General features: G+C 39.3%; 1 protein-coding gene across 7 annotated transcripts in view; it reads left to right on the plus strand.

Moving 5' to 3' along the window:
- Pak5 (p21 (RAC1) activated kinase 5) overlaps window positions 1–25,641 on the plus strand; it is a 312,415-nt gene that overhangs the window by 255,109 nt on the left and 31,665 nt on the right. For all 7 annotated transcript variants that reach the window (XM_085833823.1, XM_085833816.1, XM_085833825.1 and 4 more), the window contains one exon: window positions 23,229–24,014. In XM_085833823.1, the coding sequence (XP_085689949.1) occupies window positions 23,229–24,014 (786 nt within the window). The remainder of the gene's footprint in view (window positions 1–23,228; window positions 24,015–25,641) is intronic.

Below are 25,641 nucleotides of genomic sequence, written 5' to 3' on the forward strand. Positions count from 1 at the left end.
GAGTGTTTCCCATCGCTTATATTGGCTGTTTCTGTTTTCCCCAAAAATGTCACATATTAATTGTCCCCTATGTGATGTTATTTGGAGGTGGCACCTTTGATAAGTCATGAGAGCCTTTCAGTCATTAAAGAGAACCCAGAGGGCTTCCTCAGCTCTTCCACTGCCTGAGTTTCCAAGACAGCTGTCATTGAGGCAAAGAATGGGTCCTGCCCAGCACTGAAAATACTACTTTGTATCATAATTGTGAGGAACCCATTTCTGTAGTTTAAAAGCTGCCCATTTTATGGTACTACATTAAAGGGGCCAACATGGATTAAAAGATATTACAAAACAAAGCATCTGTGCTTTTGCAACTTACCACCATCAAAATAAGAACAGTGACACTGAAGCTTCCTGTCCTGTATATCTCAAGGCCTGTCTTGGTTAGTTATTTTTGTTAACTTGACATAACCTACAGTCATGTGGAAAGAGTAAGCTTCAAGCAAACAATGGCTTCAATCAGGTTGACCAGAAGGTATGTCTGCAGAATTGTCTTGAGTCAGTCTTAACTGACATTATTAAAACTCATGAAGCTTTGACCATGTCATCACAGCTAAAGACAGCTATAATTTCCCTTCTGTCTGAATCCACTGTGGGAAGCATCTCTACCTCCTATTCTTTGAATGATCTGCCTGTTCTAGATATTAGCTAACATAGTTATGGAATCTAGTTTTCATTTCTTAATTCAAATAATCTTAAAATTTCAATCAAGGGTGGTAGGCAGTAGGCACCATGTAAGAACCCCTAGTCCTGAGTCTGTTGAGAATGAGCTGCCAGCCTGATGATCCATCATCACAGTGGCAGCGCCAATCCTCTGCACGTGGTGCTGGGTTGTATTAGAAAGGTTGCTGAGCGAGTTGCAAATAGAATTTATCCATGGCTCTTGCCTTGAGTTCTTGCCATGAATTCCCTCAATGATGGATTCTAGCCTTGAAGTATAAACAAGATAAACTCTTTCCTCCACAAATTGCTTTCTGTTGGGGTATTTGATCACAGCCACAGAATGGAAGTGGAATGGGACCAAGAGAAAAGATTCAGTGGGGAGTCACCTGCTGTGTTCAGTTGTCCTTCTCTTTGGGCTTAATGAGTCTGGAACTGTTCCTTGCCTTCCTGTGTCTGTTCTGACCTTGGAGATTCTGAACAATATAGGCTAAAAGTTTTATGGAATGGTCCTCAATTAAGCTTTGTCTGAATCTTCCTTATAACTGAGTTCTGGAAAAAAAAAACCATTAGCAACAATGTCTTATTAGCAAAATAAAGCTAAGTCTTTTCATTGTCCTTAAGATGGTATATATATTTATTTGGGGAAGCTTCTACAGCAGCAGCTCTTGATATGACTTTGTTGAGTGTTCCTTGGTGGTATTTATTCCTCCTCATAGTCCCTACTCTACCCTTTTCTCCCATCCCCATATGATCCACTAGTTCCCTTTAAGCCTTTATACCATGGAGTTCTCTCTCTCCTCCACAGAGATCACTGCAAAGACCCTTTCTAACTTCCTCTAAGGATGTTCCAAATGAAACACATATATGAATATTCAAAGCTAATGTCCATAAAGGAAGGAAAGGAAATACACATTTGTCTTTGTAGATTTTGGCTCTTAAATTCTTCATTTCAAAAATATCAGTGAAGAAAAGAGGTTGTATTTAATATTAGGATTTGGTTTTTTAATGAATTGATTTTTTTTTTTTTTTTTTTTTTTTTTTTTTTTTTTGCTCAAGATATTGGGATTCTTGCGGGGAGGGTTATTTGTTTGGTTTGGTTTGTTGTTTGTCTGATTTTTTTTTTGTCCAAGATACAGACAAAGAAATTAACTCTTGTTGTATATGTGTCTTATTCTGTGCAGATAGAGGACCTGGAAAGTTAAAAGTCAATGTTCTTGTGTATATATATATATATATATATATATATATATATATATATGCATACACATACATGCATATATACATACATGAGAAAGAGAGAGGTATACTACCTGTCTTAGTTACTTTTCTATTGTTATGAAGAGACAACATGGCCAAGGAAACTTTTTTTTTAAGAGTATATTTGGGTTTCTTGTTCCAGAGGGTAAATCTATGACCATCATCAAGGGGAACATGGCAGCAGGTAGACATGACGCCATAGTTTTAACTGAGACCTTACTTCTGGTCTATAAGCATGATGCAGAGAGAAAACAAACTGAAATGATATGCATGTCGGAATCCTCAAAGCCCATCTGCAATTCTTCCAACAAGGCCACACATCCTGATCTTTCCCAAGCAGTCCCACCAACTAGGGGCCAAATATCTGTGTGTATGACCCCATGAAAGCCATTCTCATTCAAACTGCCATACTGCCTAGCATATTCTTGCAATGAAAATATACTGTATCAGGAATCACAATATTATAACTTCCTCCCCTCCATTAGATTCCTACCTCATACTCATACCCATTCTCAGTTGCCCCAAGAGTAACCATTATCTGACAGAGATTTTGTCAATCTTTGAATTTTATTTTGTTGGAATGATAAAGTAACTGCTCTGTTATATTAGCATTATGATGATGAGTTTAATCTTTATTCAAATAGAAGTCATTTTTTAATAGTTATGGTACCTCCTAGGCTACTATCTAGATTTTTATTATCTTATTCATTCATTTAACAAGTACTTACAAAGCACAGAGACTAGAGCTGGTAGTCTTTGACATTTATCTGTCCAAAGTTCCTTTATGTTAAGTCCAATAGGAAAGTAGGATAGTTGTCCACTATGTACCTAGCACTGTACCAGGTGATCACATAGATATACCCTGCTTCTTTTGATTCTCCCTCCAGTTCCATACATATTTATCTCTACTCCACAAACAAGGGAAATATTTATAGAGAGGCTTTCATCAAGTCACATAAAATTTTATACTTCATCCATGGTAGACCAGATAGATATTAGAGCTTGCATCTGTCTATATACAATGCTCACTATAGGGACACATGGAGATACTACTCTCCATCTCATTCAATACCCTGTGTTTACCTGTTGCTTTGGATGACTGTTCCTCTGAACGGGGACAGCTTGTATTTTACTACTGTAACATAGGCATTTCCAAGGAAAGACCACCTGCCATCGATTTCTCCCTGGTAGCCCCATCTACACAGATGTTCACTCATAACATCACTGAATAGGTAGTTTATAGAACACCTGGGCATTTTCTCTTTAGAAGCATCATTGGTCTCCAAGCCATTTCTCTTACCAGCTCTCAGTGCCTTGTGGATGGAGAATGGTCCCTAGCAGTTTTCTAGCCTCCATGCCAAGAAAACATAAGGCAAATCTAAATTGTGTTTACGCTTCCATCTATGACTAAAGACCAGGAAATAAAATACTTAAGTGGTGATAAAATGATATGTTTCTTTTTTTTTTTAATGATATGTTTCTTTTATTTGTATGGTTGTGTTTGTTTTTTTTTTCTTTTTGTCTTGTCTTTTTCCTGTCTATAGAACAAATTGAATAAATACATAATTTTGCAAATGGATGCTCTCTTCCACATATACTCAGGCAAGATGGGTAATTCTTTCAATAAAGTTCAAATAGTCCACATCAATGAAACCAAATTTGAATTAATAGAGAGAACCCTTTCTTCATTTTGTTTAGCTGCCATGGTCACATTTAAGTGGTTTGCAGCAGCCTTGAATATCAGCTCTGTCAAATCCTGCATGTAAACCAAGCTTCCTGCTAGTTAACCAATCTAGCATGGGACAGTCCTGCAGTGTGATATGATAAAGAGATACTGAACTACAAAACAGAACCTTTTGCTTCCCAGAAACTGGCTGACAAAACAGCCTGAGGCTCCATCCATGAAAATCGGTTTGTGCAGTGCAGCTGTGCATGTATAGTGGCTGCATTCCTGATGCCAAGGAGCCTGGTTCCCTATGACAAAGGATCCATAGCAGGGTTATTGCCAAAGGTATGTTATCAGAAATGGTGGAATCAAGAGTAGTTCATTCAGGTGTTTGTGAATTTTATCTGTTTTGGTGTAGAGCACATAAAATCTAAAATATTAATGTCTTTGAAAACATGTATCTCTTTATTCTTTTTGATGTTTTTATTTAATTTTGATAATTTTATCTAATATATTTTATCATATTCTATTCCATTTCCCAACTAGTCACAGATCAGCCTCCCATGCCTACCCAATTTCTCTCTCTCTCTCTCTCTCTCCCTCTCTCTCCCTCTCTCTCTCTTTTTCTCTGTCACTCTCTTTCTCTTTCTCTTTCTCTTTCTCTTTCTCTTTCTCTTTCTCTTTCTCTTTCTCTTTCTCTTTCTCTTTCTCTTTCTCTTTCTCAATAAATAAATGAGACCATACACACACACATGCACACACACCACACACACACACACACGCACGCACACACACACATCATGGAGTATGATTTGTGTTGGTCAACTACTCTTCAGCATGAGTCCTGCCCAGGAGTGTATATCCATTCCTACTATCACTCCATTGAAGAAAACAGATTTTTTTCCCATCCCCATATGATCCACTAGTTCCCTTTAAGCCTTTATACCATGGAGTTCTATCTCTCCTCCACTGAGATCACCGCAAGGACCCTTTCTAACTTCCTCTAAGGATATTCCAAATGAAACACATATATGAATATTCAAAGCTAATGTCCATAAAGGAAGGAAAGGAAATACACATTTGTCTTTGTAGATTTTGGCTCTTAAATTCTTCATTTCAAAAATATCAGTGAAGAAAAGAGGTTGCATTTAATATTAGGATTTGACTTTGTTTTTTAATGAATTGATTTTTTTCTCAAGATACTGGGTTTCTTGGGGTGGGGGTATTTGTTTGTTTTGTTTTGTAGTTTGTTTGTCTGGGTTTTTTTTTGTCCAAGATACAGACAAAGGAAATTTACTTTGTTGTCTATGTATCTTATTCTGTGCAGATAGAGGACCTGGAAATAGTTAAAAGTCAATGTTCTTATTCCCTTACCTTCACTATCTAAAGTTGTCATTGACTGCTGTAATAGATAAATAGATAGATAGATAGATAGATAGATACATACATACATACATACATACATACATACATTCATACATACATGCACGAATATATACATAGATGAGAGAGAGGTATACAACCTGTCTTAGTTACTTTTTTATTGTTGTGAAGAGACAACATGGCCACAGACTCTTGGCTAGTATAACTTAGTATAAGAGGCCTCTCCCTCTTCCTGCTTGGATTTTATCTGGCTTCAGCTTATATGGGTCTTGTGCATGCTGTCACCATTTCTATGAGTTCATATTGTATTATCCCTGTTGTTTTTGGAAAATACTGTTCCCTTGGAAATTTCCACCACCTCTATCTCTTACATTCTTTCCATCTCCTCACATACATAGATACCTGAATCCAGAGGGGAGGGGTGTGATAAAGACATCACTCACTCTCTATACATTGTCAAGTTGTAGATCTTTTTGTTAATTATTATCTAGTGCAAGTTTTTCTGAAGAGAACTGAGTGATATACTGATTTATTGATATAGAACGAAATCATTTGGAACCATTTTACTGGTCTGTTCATGTAGCAGAGTAATAATAGTAGGTTTTTCTGTAAGAAAACCTGATCCTATGACCTATGATCTAGTCAGGTTTGGACCTCATTAGCAATGACAGATACTAGTTCTATAATGAGTTTCATGCCAGAGATATAGGGATCATCATACACAAATCAGTTAAAATAACCCACCACAAAAAAAAAAACTAGACTAAACGATATAAAACATACTAAAAGATATTTTAAAAATCCCATCAGATGCAAAAAAGAACTCCTTTGTGATAAAAGTCCTGGAGAGACTCCAGATATAAGGTACATGTTTCAACATAATGGAAGCAATTTATAGAAAGCTCATAGCCAACATCAATCTCAACCAAGAGAAACACAAAGTATTTCCACTAAAATTAAAAACAGTAAAAGAATGTCCACTCTCTCCATACCTATTCAACATAGTATTTTAGCTAGAATAGAAAACAACTGGAGGAGATGAAGGAGATACACATAGGAAAGGAAGAAGTATATGTATCCTTATTTACTGGAAATATGAGTCTTTAGGTAACCCTAAAGATTCCACCATAAGACTCTAAGAACTGAAAACACTTTCAGCAGAGTAGTAGGATAGAAAATTAACAGTCAAAAGTCTGCAGCCTTCCCATATACACATGACAAACATATTGAGAAGGAAATCATGGAAACAAAAGCTCCCACAGTAGCCTCAGAATCTATATCTGGAGATAGCTCTAACCAAGCAAATGAAATGTTTGTATAATAAATATTTAAGACATTTGAAGAAGACACCAAAAGATAGAAAGGCTCTCATACTCATAGATCTGTAGGATTAATATTGGGAAAATCGTCATCCTACTCAAGGCAGTCTACAGATGCAATGTATTCCCCATTAAAGTTGCAATACAATTCTTTACAGAAATTGACATTGCTGGAGGTATTACCATTCTGAATTTCAAATTGTATTATAGTGCTATAGTAATAAAAAGCTGCATGCTATACTCCTAAAAAATAGGCACATTGAATCGAATTTAAGACCAAGACATAAATCCACACAACTACAGACAACTGATTTTGATAAAGAAACCGAAAACACACACCAAAGAAAAGACAGCATCTTGAACAAATGGTGCTAGTGAAAACAGATAGCCATGTGTAAAAGAATGAAAATAGACTCAGATTTATCACCTTGAACAAAACTCAACTCCAAACTGATCAGAACCTCAACAAGCATGTGTTGCTTATGATGTTTCTTTGGCTGGCTTCTCCTGATTTCAGGATACCTAGGGTTCACTATAGATTCCATAGCAAGTTTGTATACGGGAAAGTATGCATGGACCAGCCCTACCAAGACAGACTTTCTCAGGGCAAATGGCAGAGACTCAAGAACTTAGACTCACATATAATAGCATAGACTTTTTGTCAGTTCATCAAATTCAATGACTAACCTCACAGTCACAGAGATATGTCCTCTAGAATCTTCAAGGAGACTTCCCACTGTTAACTACTGGAAAATTATCAGGAAGGAGTGAAATTGTAATAGTATTTCAGTCTATTGTGTCCATAAGGCTATTAAACTCCAGGCAGATATTGTATGTCCCCATTCCTCATTCATAAAATGGGGCATAAGAGTAATACTGGACATGTCCCAAAACTGTTGGATAAACCAAATGAGAGATGAGCAATAGCACATAGATGCATGAAAAGAATAATTTCATCCTTACAGAAGCTTTTCTTTATTTTAGAACTTTTCTGTCTTTCAGCATCTTTTCTCCTCCATTCCACAAAAGTATCTTCTCTACCTCCAATTTTTAATTCATGGAATTCTTGTAGGATTGCCTCTCACTTCTAGGTCTGATTCAAGCCACCATATTTGAACATAATGCAAAGGCAATATGACTAGTAAATAATCCTGTATTTAGACTGTGGGAAAAATAGTTGGTGATCAAGATATCAGATCTATTACTGTAAAGCCTGTTTGTTTGTAGACTTCACAAAACATGTGCTGCCACCTCAACCCTGTAACCTAACTATGTGAGGTCTGCAGACCAGGAAGTGACCCAGGCTGTCACCATGTGAATTACTTTTACACATCCATAATCTTCCTGTGACAGATCCGAGTGGGAATCTTAGCTTCTAAAAGAAGAGTAGTGGGTCCTTGCCATGTGGAAGTATAATGTTTAGTTTCTAAAGACAGCAAAGCACTCCATTAAACTGGAGACAATCCCTTGTGTCCTGCCTGCATGCTGACCCTTCTACAACCCCCACAGACATGCCAGGTTCCCGTTACCTGTAGACAAGTGAGTAGAGCAGGCAAAAGAACACAGAGCTATTCCACTGCAGTGGAATACCTAAGAGGATCAGTTTCCATGACAACATGTTTTGCAAATGAGAAAGTTTAACCCTTTGCTGGGAGCTTTTGTCCAGGAGGGAAAATAGTAAACTTTGATTCAGTACCTTGAACTAATGACCAATGTGGATCAATTGTTTATTACCATATATAGTTCTATATACCAAAATACTCTAAAACTGAAGAGCTGAAAACACACTCAAAATGACAGAACTGATGGAAGAAAATGAAGAAGATGTAAATAAATGGAGGAACGTAAAGCTATCTGATTTCCATGGATTCAAAGATGTGATATTCAGAAGACGTAACTATTCAAAAATGCCCATAAATTCAGTTTGATCCTATGAAAATATTAATGATGGCTTTTGAAGAAATAGAAAAACAACCCTGACTGGGTTGTGGCTTAGAGGTAGACTACCTAACTTACATCTATAAGGATCTGAATTTTATCTAGACTAATGAAGAAGAAGAAAAAGAAAGAAATAGAAAAGGTGAAGGGAGGAAAAGAGAGAAAGAAAAGAGAGAAGAAAGGAGAGACAGAATGAGTTACATGCAATCTCAAAGGGTCCTAAAGACCAAAACATTCTTTAATTTGAATGTTACTTTTTTTTTTAATGTATGTGTGTATTGCCTGCATGTATGTTCGTACACTACATCTGTGCCTGGTGCCTGTGGAGTTCAGAAGAGGGCACCAGGCCCCCTGCAGCTGGAGGTGCACATGATTATCAATTGTCATAATGTTGGAAATTGAACTCAGAACCTCTGCAAGAACAGCCAGGGCTCTTAACCAATGATCCATCATCATTCCATCCCCCCAAATGCTCTTAAAAGTAAAAATAAAATTGGAAAACTAATAGTTTTCGATCTTAAAACTTGCTATACTATACAATAAAGACCAAAATAGTCTCATGTTGGTTTAAGTATAGACACAGAAACCCACAGAATAAAATCATCCCAGCAATAAACTGACATAGGTGCCAAGACTATTCACTGAGAATAACTGCCTTTTCAATACTATGGAAAAGCTGGATATTCACATACAAAAGAATAGAGATAGATCCTTAATCAATACCAAATATAGAAATTAACTCAAATGCATCAAAGCATTTGAACATGAGCCTCAACTCTGAAGCGCTCAAAAGAAATACAGAGACATTTCATGACATTGGATCTGGCAATGATTTTCTTGTATATGAAGCCCAAGAGATGCACACCCCTATTCCCACCCCTCCAAAAAAGATACTGCCTGTCTTAGTTAGTGTTTATATTCCTGCATAAATATCATGAACATGAAGCAAGTTGGGGATAAAGGGTTTATTCAGCTTATACTTCCACACTGCTGTTCATCACCAAAGGAAATCAGGACTGGAACTCAAACAGGTCAATAAGCAGGGGCTGATGCAAAGGCCATGGAGGGATGTTACTTACTGGCTTGCTTCCCCTGGCTTGCTCAGTTTTCTTTGTTATAAAACCCAAGACTACCAGCCCAGGGATGGCACCACCCACAAAGGACCCTACCCCTTGATCACTAATTGAGAGAATGCCACACAGCCAGATCTCATGGAGGCACTTCCCCAACTGAAGCTCCTTTCTCTGAGATAACTCCAGCCTGTGTCAAGTTGACACACAAAACAAGAAAGTACACTGCCTAAATAGTGAAAGATAGACTTTATAATATTTTCAAATCAACCTGTGTTACAAGACATTATAGGTACTTAAACAACTAGAAGATAAAGTTATATGCACTAACTGGAGTTGAGTACATTCACTCTCCAGCATGTTTAAGCTTCTCAAAAATGTATGTACACTTTAAGTAAAAAACTCTGACTTTAGGAGAATGAGCCCATACTTCTGCAAATTGTTTAGAACCCTGACAAATTTTCAACAACATTCAGCTGTGGTAGATTGATGCAAGAGTGGTCTTACTTTTCCTCTCCTATCTGCTCACATGCACTTTGCAATAAGACTCAAAAGTGATGGCTCTTAGGAGATGGAGGCTGCCTTCCTGCAGACATATGACTATTACCACTAGAACCAGGAGATGTGAGGCTATGCCTAATTTAGCCAATGCTTTTAGACACTGTGCAGCTTGGAACCCTGTCTGGTTGCCATGTAAGTAAGTGTGAACTAGCTGGGCAACAAACAAGAAACACATGGAGCAGACACTTGTTACCCTAGGTTAGGCCACCCTAGACTAGCTCTCCTTAAGGAGATGCCTCATCAGTTGATAAAAGATAGACACATTGTCAACATGTAACATTTCTGAGGAGCAATAGATGGTCATTGCCTTGTACGTATTTATTGTCATCGTTGTGTTGTTATTCTTCTTCCTCCTTTTTCTTCTCCTCCTTCTCCTTCTCCTTCTCCTTCTCCATGTGTGTGATTTGAGTTTGCTGTGCTTACATGTACATATTTATGTTCCCAGGTCTGTGAATGCAAGCATGTGTATGGTGCCTATGAATACGTTGTATGTAGAGGCCAGAGTTGATTGGGGGTGTCTTCTCCAACCACTCTCTACCTCATCTCTTTTTGAAGCCAGAGCTTGTTGATGCAGGCATTCTAGTCCACAGCTCATTCTAGGAACCCAGTAACTGCCTTTTGAATGCTGAGATCAAAAATAGGCAAGTTGCCACTCAGTAATGAGGGTGTTAGAGATCTTGACTCTGGTCTTCACCCTTGCACAGCAAGAGCTTTTCCCATGGAGATACTTTCCCAGCCTCTAAACTTTTCTTTTAATTGTGGCAGAAATGTACATAACAGTAACTTACCATTTTAAGAATATAATTTAGTATCATTAAGTACATCCAAAATGTTGTAAAACCACTTTATTTTTATTACCTCAAACCAAAACTCCAGATGTACTAGACACTAATTATCCCTTTCCTAGGCCCCCAGTGACCTCTAATGTATTTTCTGTCTACATGAATTTTCCTATTCCAAGATACAATCAAAAATTTACCTGTGCAAAAGCGTTTTTATTTGGCTTATTTCATTTAGCACAATGCTTGCAGTGATCATACATGTCTTAATATCATAAATTGTTTGTTTCCTTTAAAAATAAATACTCTATTTTTTAAAAAAATACCATATTTTGATATGAACAATTTTAAAAATACCATATTTGGTATGAATCTATTGATGAACAATTGACTTGCATCTACTTTTTAGTTATTGCAAATGTTGCTTCGAGCATTGGCATCAGAGAATTTTGACAGCTAAAATTAAGTCAGCCCTTTCTAGGAACGGTACCTAAAGAGCTAGAAAAATAACAGAATAGTAAAGCTAGAAAGAAGCCAGACAAATAGGCTCTCTCAGTAGAGACAAGATCCATAGACCCACAAAGATTGTCATATGACAAAACTGCATTGTTGCTGATGACATTGGCTAGACTAGTACCCAGATGGCTGCACTCACAATCTAATGCACACTCTGTAGTTTGATCTCATTATGCAGCCCTGAGTTTGACAGCCAATAACCTTTCTCTGTTCTTAAGGACCTTGCAGCTCCAAGTTTGCTTTGCACAGCAGCATCACCTGGCTTGCCTACGAGTTTGTTAGAAATCCAGAGTCATATGACACACCACAGACCTGTTCAAGGAAAGTCTATGTGCTACAAGATGCCAAGGGCTCTGAGGGCAGAGCGAAGTTAAAAGGATAATGGTTTTCAACTGGCTGCTCATTGAAATCACTTGAGAGAGATTTAAAACTGCCACTGCCTGGGCTCCCTAAAGGGAATCCTTCCTAATTTGTTTTTGTGGTAAGACTGGGCATAAGGTATAGGTGTGAGCTGGCCCGACCACTTGAGGTGGCATGGAAGAGGGGGAGATGCCCTTCCCCTTCCCCACCTGAGGCAATATGAGAGCTGGCCCTGGAAATCATGAGAGCAGGAAAGCTGGCCCTGCCCACCAGCTTCCCATTTGGGAGAGTGGACCCTGCCCCCCCCCTGCCCTGGGCAGCACAATAGAACTGGCTCTGGTGTCCAGCAAGTTAGGAGTGGGGCAGAGATGCCTTGAGGGCATGAGAGTAGGAGAGTTGGCTCCACCCCTTGCTGGCTGCTGCATTGGGTGACAGGATAGTGCCAAAGAGTGGTCTAGATGTAGTGCCTGGTGGTCTGGGTGTAGGAGAGCTGGTGGACTGACCAACTTAGCTACCACCCAAGCCCAGATCCAGGGCTTAGGCTGGTCCAACCCAACATCTCCCTCATCTATGAAAGAGCCAGTCATACAGATCCAAAGCTACAGTATCTCCATGACACAGGGCTACAAGATATATAAGAACTCCAGTGAGGATTGTTGATAGTGTAGCAGAAGCCAGAGGCCTCAAACCAGCCTGATGACTCAATGCAATGAACATTTGCCAAGTAAAGATGTGTGGACAAAAGAGTATACTGTGGGACACGCTGTGACACTGTAAGACTTTAGCAAGCATTAACTTACTGGGAACCCCCTGACTGAACCATGTGGAGCTGGAATCAATGCAAAAAGCAAGAGGAATTTATTGTTCCAGTGCACTGGGGTCATCCCAGACCCAAAGGAGAGGAAGTGACCCTCAGCAGCCTGTTCATCAAGTTTTTATATGGTTTCCAGGGGGGAATAGAGCATCAGCAACTAGGCACAATATGATTGGTGGTACAGTGTGCCCTTTAAACTGATGGTTCTTTAGGGAATAAGGTAGTAGGGGTTTACTCAACCTCTCCCTTCTGGCCTGCGTGTTCTCTGACCTGTGTCTTCCAGGAGGGGTGGGGTCCAGTGGAATTTTGGAAAACTCCAAAGCTCTTAGCTGACCTCTTGAATACATTACAGCCTCCACAATGAGATGATTTTTATGTTTTGGTTGTTCGTTGGTTGTTGTTTAACCAAGCCAAGTCAGTCACTCAACAGGTTCTTCAGCACAGACAACATTGTATGGTGACAACAGTCAGTTCTGAGGCTGAGGCAGGGTTATTTTCTTCCCAATCTGCTTTTATACCATTTTAATTACATGCAAGTAATAAGGTCAAGCAGTATAATAAACACAAATAGTCAAGGAACAAGGCAAGGCAATAAGCAAAGTCCTGTGCTTATCAGGATGACCAAGATATCTGAGCCTACTTCCTTGTCCAAGCCCAAAATCAGATTCTTGCCTAAAGCCTACTTTGTTTGTTCCACCCTAAAATTAAGATTCCTGCCTGAACTTACTTCCCTGTTCTAGCCTAAAATTAGATTCCTGCCTGAGCTTACTTCCTTGTCATGGCCTAATGTCAGATTCCTGCCTGAAGCCCATTTTTTTGTCCTTGGCCAATGTCAGATTCCTACCAAGCAGCCTCCAAAGCTCCCCACAGTTGTTATTTATTTCTTTGGGGGAAGTGAGGTTGCAAAGACAGAGGGCAGATATTAAGGGATGAGGAAATGAAAGGGATTGGGGTACATGATGTGAAACTCACAAAGAATCAATAAAAAGTTTATTTATTTATTTATTTATTTATTTATTTATTTATTTATTTATTTAAAGGACTGGGTATAAAGACTTTTGTAAGTTCCCAAAGACCCCACATCTCTGCAGCGCTAAATATGGTGGTAGCTTTTGATCAGGCTTTCCTTTTATGGAATGCAACTAGCATTCTCTATGACTAAACACCCTTCGGGAGATTCCTGTGGGGGAGCTCACTGCATTGTCCAGTGGTGAAGAAGTAACAAAATTCGAGGCTTTCGGGCCCAGGCTTCGGAGTGTGGCTTTTGTGGCCTAGTGCTCCACGTGCTGGTCATTAAACAGATAGCGACATTCCTTCCTCCACCCACCCGCTTCCTGGGTTCAAAGAGTGTTCATTCAAAGAATGGCACCCTGACCCACCCTGACCATTACTGGAACCTGCAATGCAAATGTGCTATCTTTAGGGGCTCTTAGATTGTTAGGGGCTCTTAGAAACTGTCTTGAGAGATAACCTGACGCTTGTGACTTTGCACTTCCTTGTGACTCTTAACTGGTATTTTTGGTATTTTCCAACAACGCCCTCCCCACCTCCTTGAGTTGTGGTTTCTTCCTTTAAATACCCCCTTACTCAGCTACTCGGGGCGCCATGGTCCTCTACCTCTGCGTGGTGTATGACCATGGGCCCGAGAGTGCTCTTGGCTCTTGAATAAAAATCCTCTTGCAGTTGCAGCAAGACCGTTTCTTGTGTGATTTGGGGTGTCGCCTCTCCTGAGTCAGAATGTGTGGGAGTCCTCACATTGTGGGTCTTTCGTCTTTCAGTGGAAGCTGGATGACGGCATACATGAAGTACTGGCAATTTTCTAAATGTGTTTGTACACAAGATAAAGAGTAAGTAAGCGAATTTGTAGGGGAGAGGAAAATTTTAAGCGCCTGGAGCTGTGTATGCAGCTTAGTGGATGCGACTTGCCTAACATATGTGAGGTCTTAGGTTTAGTACCCCAGGTTGCTAATACTGTGGCAAAAAGAGAACAAAAACAAAAATAGGGGAAAAAATCTTTACTTTATTCAATAAATCATAGACATTAATGCATAATGAAGTCTCACAAAATAAAATTATGGCAAATTATAACTAAAGAGGGAGATCCAATAAAAGTATATGTTTTGGAAAGATAAGTGGATCCAATAGGCCCTCTGCCTGAGCACAGTGTCTGATCTGCACATTCAGTGGCTCTTCTGAGCCCAGGAAAATAGCTCTCAAATTTTGGAGAACCAGAGAAGCAGCACTTCCCTCAGGAACACGGAACATTGCCATTCTTAACTGTACGTCTCGGAGGTCTCTCTGTGGGCCTCTCATGGCCTGTGAACCATGTCTTCTTTGTTTTGCAATATCTTCTTTGTTAAGTAGTCATAATATAAAAACACAACTGTTGTGGTACATTTGTGGAAGGAAAGATAATATTGTTTGTGTCTCTTCTGGGGTGTGTGTGTGCTATTTGGGTCCCAGGTTTATCTAGGATATTACTGGAGGAAATGGACTTGTTCATCTTTTTCAACATGGCAAGGTAACTCAGAAATAAGACATGAATTCCCTCTCAATATTTCTACATGGGTTCCTGCTATTCCATTGCTATCTTTGATAGAATAGGCCAGATGATCTAGTAAATGCCACAGACTCCTGCATGCCGGACTTGAACTTGCTCTCTGAGATGTTTGAACAAACATAAATATGCTCTGTTCCATCATGGTACCATAGCATCTCTGGAAGCATAATAAACACCTCAGAAGTGCTCTTTATGCTGCGAATCAGCCATTTTCCGAATTTTATTATGAACCGCTGTTGCTGTTCATATAAAACAAAGGAATGAATGATCCTACCAATGTGAATTTAAGGAAGAGAAAGCCCGTTTTCCTTGTTTGTGTTATGTGCTTATATAATGCCGATGCTGCTGTTCCAAGGCCTCACTTTGAGTGACAGGAAGAGAAACTCCAGCACTATGGCCCAGAGAGCCTAGAAGTGAGTGACCTGGTACCACCAACAGAGATGCAATTGTCTGAGAAGGGAAAGCTGGCTTCAGGAATGTGCATGAACTAACCAAAGAATGCAAATATGGACCTGCGGCTGAGAGCTGTTGTCATCTAGTCTGCCGAATGCAGATGCTGCAGACTCTCCTACTGCCTTAGCCATTCTGAAGGATAATAACTCTTAAAAACAGTAAAAACCTCGAGCTGCTTTCTTAAACTTTTCATTCAATTTCAAAGTGATGAAATGCCAAGAATGAGCACAGCACACTTATCTTTCAGATAAACAGGGAGATGACTTCTAAGGAAGGTAGGAAGGAAGGAAGGAAGGAAGGAAGGAAGGAAGGAAGGAAGGAAGGGAGGGAGGGAGGGAGGGAGGGAGGGAGGGAGGGAGGGAGGGAGGGAGGGAGGGGGGGGAGGGAGGGAGGGAGGGAGGGAGGGAGGGAGGGAGGGAGGGAGGGAGGGAGGAAGGAAGGAGAAAACTCATACTCTGTATAAGTATAAAGTAAGTCAAAGACATATTGCAAAGTCAGTGCTTTTGGTGTGCATGAAGAAAGCTCCAGAGACTCAGAATTTTTCTCTAGGAGAGCATTGGGTTCCTATGTAGAAAATAGTAAAGGTCTGGGTACAAAGAGAACAGCCAAGTCATGATAGCATTAATAATATCATTTCTTTGGCTTTTAGTAATTTAAGGTCCCTGCCTTGATTACCTTTCTGTTTCTGTGATAAACATATCCCGTGAAAAAGAATTACAAGAGAAAGATATAAGATGATGGCAGTGGTTGGAGAGATGGATGGATGGATAGATAGATAGATAGATAGATAGATAGATAGATAGATAGATAGATAGATAGATGATAGATAGATAGATAGATAGATAGATAGATAGATAGATAGATGATGATGATAGATAGATAGATAGATAGATAGATAGATAGATAGATAGATAGATAGATAGATAGATAGATAGATAGATTACCAGATTTCATCTCATAGCTTAGGCTGTGCTAGAACTTAGTATGTAGTCCATTATGTCCTTCAACTTTAAAATTAGTGTTACATTGTTTTGGGGGACAGGGGTGGGAGGAAGGGTGTACCACACTGTGAGGTATGAGGGAGTCTGTTGTTTCACTCATTCAACCATGTGGTTCCCAGACTTAAGTCAGCAGCTGTCTTGGAGGCAAACACTTGTTCCAACAAGGCCATACCTTGTAATCCCTCTCAAGTTGTCCCACTCCCTAATGTCCAAGCATTCAAATATAACTATTCAAACCAACATAATTGTCGAAAAAAGGAACTATTTTACTTCAGGAAACCCAGGCTAAGATGTGAAGATAACATGGGAGATTCGCAGAACTACCTGCTATCTGTTAGATTTTGGTTCATTAATCATGGTGTGTTCCTCTCCCCTAAAATGCATTTTTTTTTCACTAAATGAATATTGAGCTGGGTATTTCCATTGTCCTCAATGATGCCTGGTCAATGAAATAGCCATAATAAATCTCCAAGAACATTCCATTTCAAGCTGACTTTAACCTCAGGCTGGCCAGAGTAACCTCAGGCTGCCTGCTTTGTGTTGCGAGCAGGAAGAACTCAGTCGATAACCTTTAGCAGGGAATAGGAAGTCAGCTTCGAGCTTAGTTTCTTGTGGAATTCTTCAGTGAATGTGTTGGTATTATAGTGATGTAGAGAGCAGAGAAAATGGCAAATAGTAGAACACTTTCCAATTCAAGGTGAAATCTCTACATCCACGAAATTCCCAAAACCTTCCTTTAAAATATTTTAATCTCTTAGAGTTTGTGCAAAATGTGGCGCATGCCTTTAATCCCAGTACTTGGGAGGCAGAGGCAGGCAGATTTCTGAGTTCGAGGCCAGCCTGGTATACAGAGTGAGTTCCAGGACAGCCAAGGCTACACAGAGAAACCCTGTCTCAAATAAATAAATAAAAATTAAAAAAAAAAAACTTTATATTTAGTTAGTAAATGATTGGTTTATTTTGGATCCCAAGTGATTACCAGTATTATACAGCCTGTTGAGTGGTTTTTGTTTTGCTTTTATTTGGGGTTTTCAGTGTTTTCGGGGTTTTGTTGTTGTTTTGTTTTGGGAGGGTTGTTGTTGTTCTTTTGGCTATCTGTTTGTTTGGTTTTTGCTTAGAAATCTTCACAATACCTCCCCCTCTGAGATATGCTGACCAAAGTGCCACATTTTCCAGAAACAATGTAATGTTCAAGTCTCATCCAACTGCCCCAACCCAATTAGCCCAGTGGGAAAATGTAGAAAATAGATGTGATACTTCAAAATCCAACCAAGAATTCAAATGTTTTTGGGAGGCTAAGGATGTCAGATTTGTTGTGATTATGGATCCAGATGTTTCCAGTCACTTGTGTGACAGGTGAACTGGTTCTCCCCGTACAGGGTCAGAATTCAGGTATGGAGTTTAAAGGCAGATACTTCCTAAACGTACCTTAGTTTAGTCTCCAGTCTTGGGAATGTTTGCTTTCTGGCCTCTTGAGAAATATTTACTGTTACAATGTAAGGCACAGCCTAAGGTGCAGAGAAAAATGCTGTTTTTGAAAAGGAAACGTAAGGTCTTATTAGGGCAAAACTGTTAATTACACACTTCATTATTGTCAAGGTTAATACAGACAGGGAGAACAGAGGCACTTTTTCATTTCTTCCCCGGGAACAAGGGGAGACAGCTGTTCTCCTGGACAGATCCATTAACGCTTATCACCAGCCGCCAGCCTGCACAAGCCAGGCCATGAAATATGGCTGCTGTCACCAGGAGGCAGACCGGATGCAGTGGAGCTGGTCCAGGTTACAGCGGAAAGACAATGAGAACCCCAGCTTCAGTTCAGATGCAAATAGATTGCCTTGCATTGGTTTTTTAATGCCTGTAGCTTCCACAGCATAAAATTCACTGATACTCTTGTAGTTATTGTCTTCTTGATCTCTCTGAAATGACACAAATCTCATTTCCAATAAACGTCAGACGCTGACTCTGATGAGCAGCATCCTTCCGTGCGATGCCTGTCTAAGCCACATTGGGCAGTTCTGCATGTTTGGATTTCATTGTTGTCGCTTTGATGGTTATGATTCCATAAGGAAAACACAAGTCAGCAAAAATAAATATGCCTTGGGTTCTCAGGTAACTGGACTTGCGGATCAAAGCGGCTACAAAACCCTTCTCTTACTTTATTGTGTCTGTGTGTATTCTGAAAAGTTGTTTGCAACAAACATTTGCACTGCTTATTAACAATGAATTGGGAGTTCATCTGGAACAAACAAACAAAACCATGTGTTTTTATTAAGCATGATTTGCATACTTAAAGTTCTGAAAATTAATATCCAAGAAGAGGAAATACCTTTATTTTTCTTGTTTTTTATATTTGCTTTAAGTTGATTCCTTCTCATGAGTAAATTAAATATTTTTCCTTTCAAATAATAACAACAACTTTTGTTGCTCCTGTGCTTTATTTATCTGCAACTAAGGATTATTACGGTTCATTAGGTCTATGATGTTAAGAAAGCATGCAGACCCAACTGGGGAAATACAACAGCAAAATGATGAAAGTTTTTGTTTGTTTGTTTGTTTTAATGGTAGGGATAATGGCTGACCTTTTATTTTACTGCTAATATCATCATTATCATTATTATTATTAATTTACAAATTCACTTTACATCCCACTCACTGCCTGCTTCCAGTCACCCTCTCCCACAATCCTTCCTTCATCCCCTTTCCACTTCTTCTCTGAGTAAGTAGGAGGCTCTTTGGGACGTTGCATGCCCTTGGCACATCAAGTCTCTGTGAGCACATCCTCTCCCATTGAGGCCAGACAAAGAAGCCAAGCTAGAAGAACACATCCCACAGACAGGCAAAAACATTCGAGATAGCTCCACTCCAGCTGTTCGGGATTCATGTGAAGACCAAGCTGCACTTCTGCTACTTAAACCATAAAATGTATTTCACCTTCATAATGGATGAGAAAGCCCAAGTCAACATGTTTGCATGTTTAAGAAGGATACCAGTACAGTAATGACCATGATTTGAAAGCATTCAGTTATATATTTTTTAGTTCTAATAAAAAGCATTTATTTTATGTTGCAGTTGCAGATAATGTGAACTGCATCTCCCCTTTAAATTTCAGACGTTTGTGGTTTAGATCTTGTTACTAATAATTTTATTTTCTACTTGTATCTGGTTTTGTCCCATATATGCAATCAGCTTCCTTCCTTCCCAAAATTTCAGTTTTCTTTCCCAAATTTTCAGCTTAACTTAAAACTTTACTAAGATAATAGTCAAATAAGAAGAATTTACTAGTACTTACCAGTACTTTCTATGGCAGGAATCATATCAACCAATTTATTCATAATATTCATAAGTATGAATAAATCCTGTCTTAATCCTATAAGGAAAGTATTGACTCTTACTTACTATTTCATAGATTAAGAAGCCATGCTCACAAAAGTTTCAGCAGTTTTCCTGAGACTATATAGTTTACAAGTGTTGCTAGTCTAAGCTTTAAAATGAAAAGCAAACAAAAAAAAATTACATTGTTGTGATAAATTTGCATAGGGAGATGTGAGCCAACACCCATCCAGATACAATGCCAGGTAAGGAGACCTTTCTGCCCAAGGTTAGCTTGATGAACCAATGAGTTTAACTGTGTTACTTATAGAGTAGGGACATTGGCAAATGTGGACAGCCACCGAACTCAGCCCAGCAACTGTTAACTGCTTACCCACACCGCCTCTGCTGCCTTGTGTACAATACTCCAGGCCTTGCATAAGTAGGCCTACTCTTAGGAGTCTCATGTAGATGACCACAGCTGCTCTGACTTCAAAAAGGTAGTGAACATGTTGTGTCTATCTATGCCTGGCAAACGGAGCTCAGCATCAAGAGACATTTCTTATCCCTTCTTCAAATATCATTTCTTTCATAGCACAGTTAATATTTCCCCTTTTATACAACAGGCAGAAGTAATCTTATTCATTACACTTACTCCCTTAATTTGTATGTGAAGTGAACATTTCTTTGAATATAGTGACCAGTACATAGAAATAGCAGACTTGGCAGTGCAAGTCCACGGGTTAGCTGTATGCACTGACCTCTGTGACTCCACAGAAATCCATCATACTAAAGAGGATGCAGGAAAAATACATCAGTCTAAGAAATGTTGGAAAACAAGGGGTTACAGATACATAAGAGAGGAAGTTAGAAAGAACATCGTAGTAGTACCAGATTACGTTCAGAAATATAAACATGCCTTAATATTCATCCAGGTGAATAGATATTTAGGTATGCCTGTGTTAGTATACAAATGCAGATTTTCTAATTCTGCTCACTGGGAGGGCCTTGGAAAAAGATACCCCAGTAGTGATGAAGTAAACGCTGAGCCCCAATTGTCATGCCTTTAGATCCTATAGAAGGAGGTCATCGTGGAGAAGTGACTGATGAAACAACAGAGTTAGGGAAAAGTGAGAAAAAGGTAGAACACTTTATAGTGATGAAGAATGCTGGTGTGCTTTACAATAGAAAGAAGATTGTCAAAGGGACACAGACACCAACATAAAAGAATCTTTGGGGACAAAAGCTCCAACCATCTGGGTGACAAAGCAAATGGCACAGCGTGGATCATATCCAAAGGATTTAACAAATTCCTGGGAGTCTGTAATATTGATATAAACAAGTGACTGAATAAACAAATAAATAATAAATAAGGGCAATACATAAGCCTAAGCCTCCTATGCAGAACTTCCAAATGCTTTATGCAAAGATATGCCTTATGCAAAGAGGTGCAACTTAACCCTTACTGCCACCAACCCCCTCCACCAGGGTGGGGGTTGGGGGAGGATGCACCTGTGTCTCACTCCTGGAGGGAAAGAAGGAATTATAAGTTAGAAATTAAATACCTGATCAATAAAACTTTACTTAAGTGACCAAGGTAACGATAACAGAAATAAGCCATGTTGACAGTGTGCACCAGATGCAATATGATGAAACTGCTACTCCATAGCCTTCCTCCCTGCAAACCCATTTCCCCAGTTTAACCATGATAAAAATATCAGACAAATCCAATTGAGGGGCATTCTGAGAATACTTGTTCATTGCTTCTCGACACTTGCAAGAACATCAGCACCAAGGGAAGTCTCAGAGACTGTCAAAGAGTCTCAGAACACATAATAAATAAGTGTATTTCTCATGGATGGGAACCCTAAGAGAAGGCTTATAGAGTGCTGATAAAGGCAGCTTTTTATTAACAGTAATGCAAAATGCTAAGACGTGAAACACTGGCTGAGAGGAACACTTTGGAATTCATCTATGAAATGTCACTGTTAAACTATACTAAAGTGAGCTTATTTAAAGAGACATAAATAAAAATAATTAATCTAAGACTGTTTGTCAGGGAGGGGGACATGTCCTTGTCTTTCAGCATGAAGTTGGAGGCACTAATCTATGGCTTCCAGCCTCTAGGGCAGCTTGGTCTTCTTACAATTTGAACTTTCTTGTGGTACTAACTATGATGCTTCTGCACTCCTTACAACTTACTCAAATGTATTCTTCTCCTAAAATCTTGATAGCTACCCTTTGTTCTTTGTTCTTTTATCCACCCCCACATATTTCAGTGCAAACAGTGTAATGACAAGCCAAGGCACAGCTGACTGGTTTTGTAAGTGGATGGCTGTTTCTTTCTGTTCCTGGTATTCTGATGTTATTTAGGTTTATTAAAGGGAACAGTTTGCCGTTAAGATCCAGACAGAGTCACATCATTACCAAGCACAATCCCCAATCCAAAGATGCTAGGTAACAGTCCTCTTTGAGGACTGTAGTACAATTCTTAACAGTATCACACTGGATTGCAAGTGAAACCACATAATTATTCTTCATCCTGTTCCATAGTCACAGTTTCAGAAAGTGTCTTCTAGAACCATCCACAAAGTCTTATAGCATCAGTCAGTTATGCCTTCCATAGATGTATAAAGATTGCATACCTATTTCTGCCCATGCTTATATTCAAGTGGCACTGTTCATAGATCATCTGAATACTGAATTTTAAAATAACAAATATGCTTTTTATAACCAAACACTATAGACTGATAACATGTATAGCCATCACCCCATTGTTAGAAGCTGAAAGTTTGCACAGGCCCTTAGGCTGAAATTACTACTGATATTATTGTGTGTGTGTGTGGGGGGGAACAAAACTGCATTCTAAAAATGTTTATATTTACGCCCTTAGTCAAGTGTTTCTGGCATCCATAGCCAGAAAGTCTTCTCTTTGCAATAGGCAGTGGTTAATATAGAGACTCATACTGATCAAAATGCTGAAAAAAAAAGACCATTACCAGTGAATATCACAGAAAAAGAAGCAGAGAGATTGCAAGGCCTTGAGGACAGATAAAGAGTGCTGTGAAATGCTACCTTCTAGACATGGCATAGCCGATCCAATAAGGAATACATTGCAGCTATAACTGCATTCACAATACCTACCCAGAAACCAAGACATTAGGTGCCATGCTAGTTATAAGTAAGAGGGGACAAGAGAGGGAGACAGGGTGAGTATATTTGCAATACACATATGTATAAAGTTAGCAAAACTTAAAAGTAATTTAAAAGAATGTGATTTTTTTTATTGGCAAAGCAATTGAGAAAGACTTCTCTATACTCTAATGCAACCCGTAAGCACTAATTAGAAAGCCCAGTTTACTGTTGAATACTTGATTTATTTTTCCAGTGAAGTTAGGCAACAATTATTTTTTTAAACTAAAATGTTTCTCTCATGTTTTCTCCTGTTCTTTAAACTAAATGAAGTAGGGGACTATTCCCCCGCAAGTATAAAACCAGGGATATTTTCTTAAACAAAGTTCCTCCTATTATTCCTAGACAATCGTCAGAGGAAATAAATCCTGCAAGGAAACCTCTATCAATGGTCTGCTAGAGGATTTTGACAACATCTCCGTGACTCGCTCCAACTCTCTAAGGAAAGAAAGCCCACCCACCCCAGATCAGGGAGCAGCTAGCCGCATGCAAGGCCACTCGGAAGAGAACGGCTTCATCACTTTCTCACAATATTCCAGTGAATCCGATACTACTGCGGACTACACAACTGAAAAGTACAGAGACAGGAGTCTCTATGGAGATGACCTGGATCTATACTATAAAAGCAGCCATGCAGCCAAGCAAAATGGGCATGCCACGAAGATGAAACATGGAGACGCTTACTACCCTGAGATGAAGTCTTTGAAAACCGACCTGGCCGGATTCCCTGTCGACTATCACACCCACTTGGACTCTCTGAGAAAATCAAGTGAATACGGTGACCTTAGGTGGGATTATCAGAGAGCCTCCAGTAGCTCCCCTCTGGACTACTCATTCCAGCTCACGCCTTCTAGAACTGCAGGGACCAGCAGGTGCTCCAAGGAGAGTTTGGCATACAGTGAAAGTGATTGGGGACCAAGCCTGGATGACTATGACAGGAGGCCAAAATCATCATACCTGCATCAGACAAGCCCTCAGCCAGCCATGCGCCAGAGATCCAAGTCAGGCTCAGGGCTTCAGGAACCCATGATGCCATTTGGAGCAAGTGCATTTAAAACTCACCCTCAAGGACACTCGTACAACTCCTACACCTACCCTCGATTGTCCGAGCCCACAATGTGCATTCCAAAGGTAAGGTTCACTGCCTCTTCTCCATGACTGACTGACCCTACCAAAAGAGCTCTAGATGGCCAGCATCTTTAGAACTTGCTGGGTTTTTTTTTTTTTTTTTTGCAATAAAAATCATTTTCCAAATCCTATCTTATTTTCCCATGAGTCTCAAAATCAAAGGCTTTAAAACAAGGTCCATATGTCATTAGAATCAAAGTTTGGCTTTGGGGATCTATTACAAGCCTGCTGATTAAAATAACATGGAATTTGTATTTAATAGAACAATTTTCTGATTTACAACTAATAAATACAGTCTGATCATATTTACTAAGTTCTATGTAAAAGGGTAAACAACTGTAGGTTATTATAGACTATATAAATATATATATATATATATATATGTGTGTGTGTGTGTGTGTGTGTGTGTGTGTGTGTGTGTGTGCATGTATGTATGTATGTGTATATATACTATTCAACTCAATGGACAGCCTTTTATATATGAGCATGCTTTTCCCATCATTCTTTTAAATTTTAACAACACTTTCTATACGATTTTTTTCAGTAATAGATAGCAGCCAATTCCTGGATTATCTAGGGTTGTTGTTGGTTTTTGTTTGTTTGTTTGTTTGTTTTGTTTTGTTTTTCAGAGTGCTAGGAATCCATTGTAGAGTCCTATGTGCACTAGGCAGGCACCCCATCAGTGAGACACTATCCCAAAGTATGCTCTTAAATAAGGATCATATACATTTTCTTTGAAAACTGATGGGCCTGCCATACCCCATACTTTGAAGAAGACTATGGGGAAAGTACTGATCTTTGGTTAACAGCACACCATGTCCAGGAGCAAATTATCCATTTACAAACAGCCCCGGGAGGGTACACATGGTTGTTTTGTTCATGGTAACTTACCAAGGATTGGTATCTCACCTGTGCAACTGAAGCAGAAAGGCAGACTTTGAATATGGATTGTGGATTACCTTGAGTCTCAAGACAGTCTTGCTGGGACATGAGCACTAGTAGGCACATACATCTGGACCAATGCTTTCTCCTCAGCAGCTTGTCTGATAACACAGGCAACCCTGCAAGGCCAGCCTATCTGCAGCCATCTGCTTTGTCAATTCCAGACAAATTTCTCTTTTGCTTGTTATCTAAAATGTTTAAGAGAAGTTATGTGGGAAAACAGGAAATGAATTAAGCTATACTTTAGAAGAAACAAGGGACCTGTTATTTTTGTTCCCATGATAAAAAATTAGAAGTGAATCCTGAGAAAATAAGGCATGAAAAATATACTCTAGTTAAAATGTAAATGATCGTGGTGGTTTTAATATCACCATGTTAAATGGATTTAAAGACCATAGTTAAGGTGCCACAAATACTTTCCCATCACGATTGCTGGACACAGGTCTTACTAGCTAAAAGCCAACAGCCAAACCCACATAGCACCTACATTTATATCCTGGTACACAACTCTACCATTGATCATTCTCTGTGAGTACCATGGAGAGGAAGTCCTTCATAGTTCTAGAATCAAATAACTATGTTCTACTGCTGTGTCAAGTGACATGCTCGGAGCTCATTGTAAAGAATGCACTGGGCATGATCTCAGACCTCATCGAGTTGTAGCAGGAGGATCATAAGTTCCTGTCCA

This window comes from Mus caroli, unplaced genomic scaffold (assembly GCF_978045245.1).
Source record: "Mus caroli unplaced genomic scaffold, Mus_caroli_1 scaffold_2, whole genome shotgun sequence".
Lineage (NCBI taxonomy): Eukaryota > Metazoa > Chordata > Mammalia > Rodentia > Muridae > Mus > Mus caroli.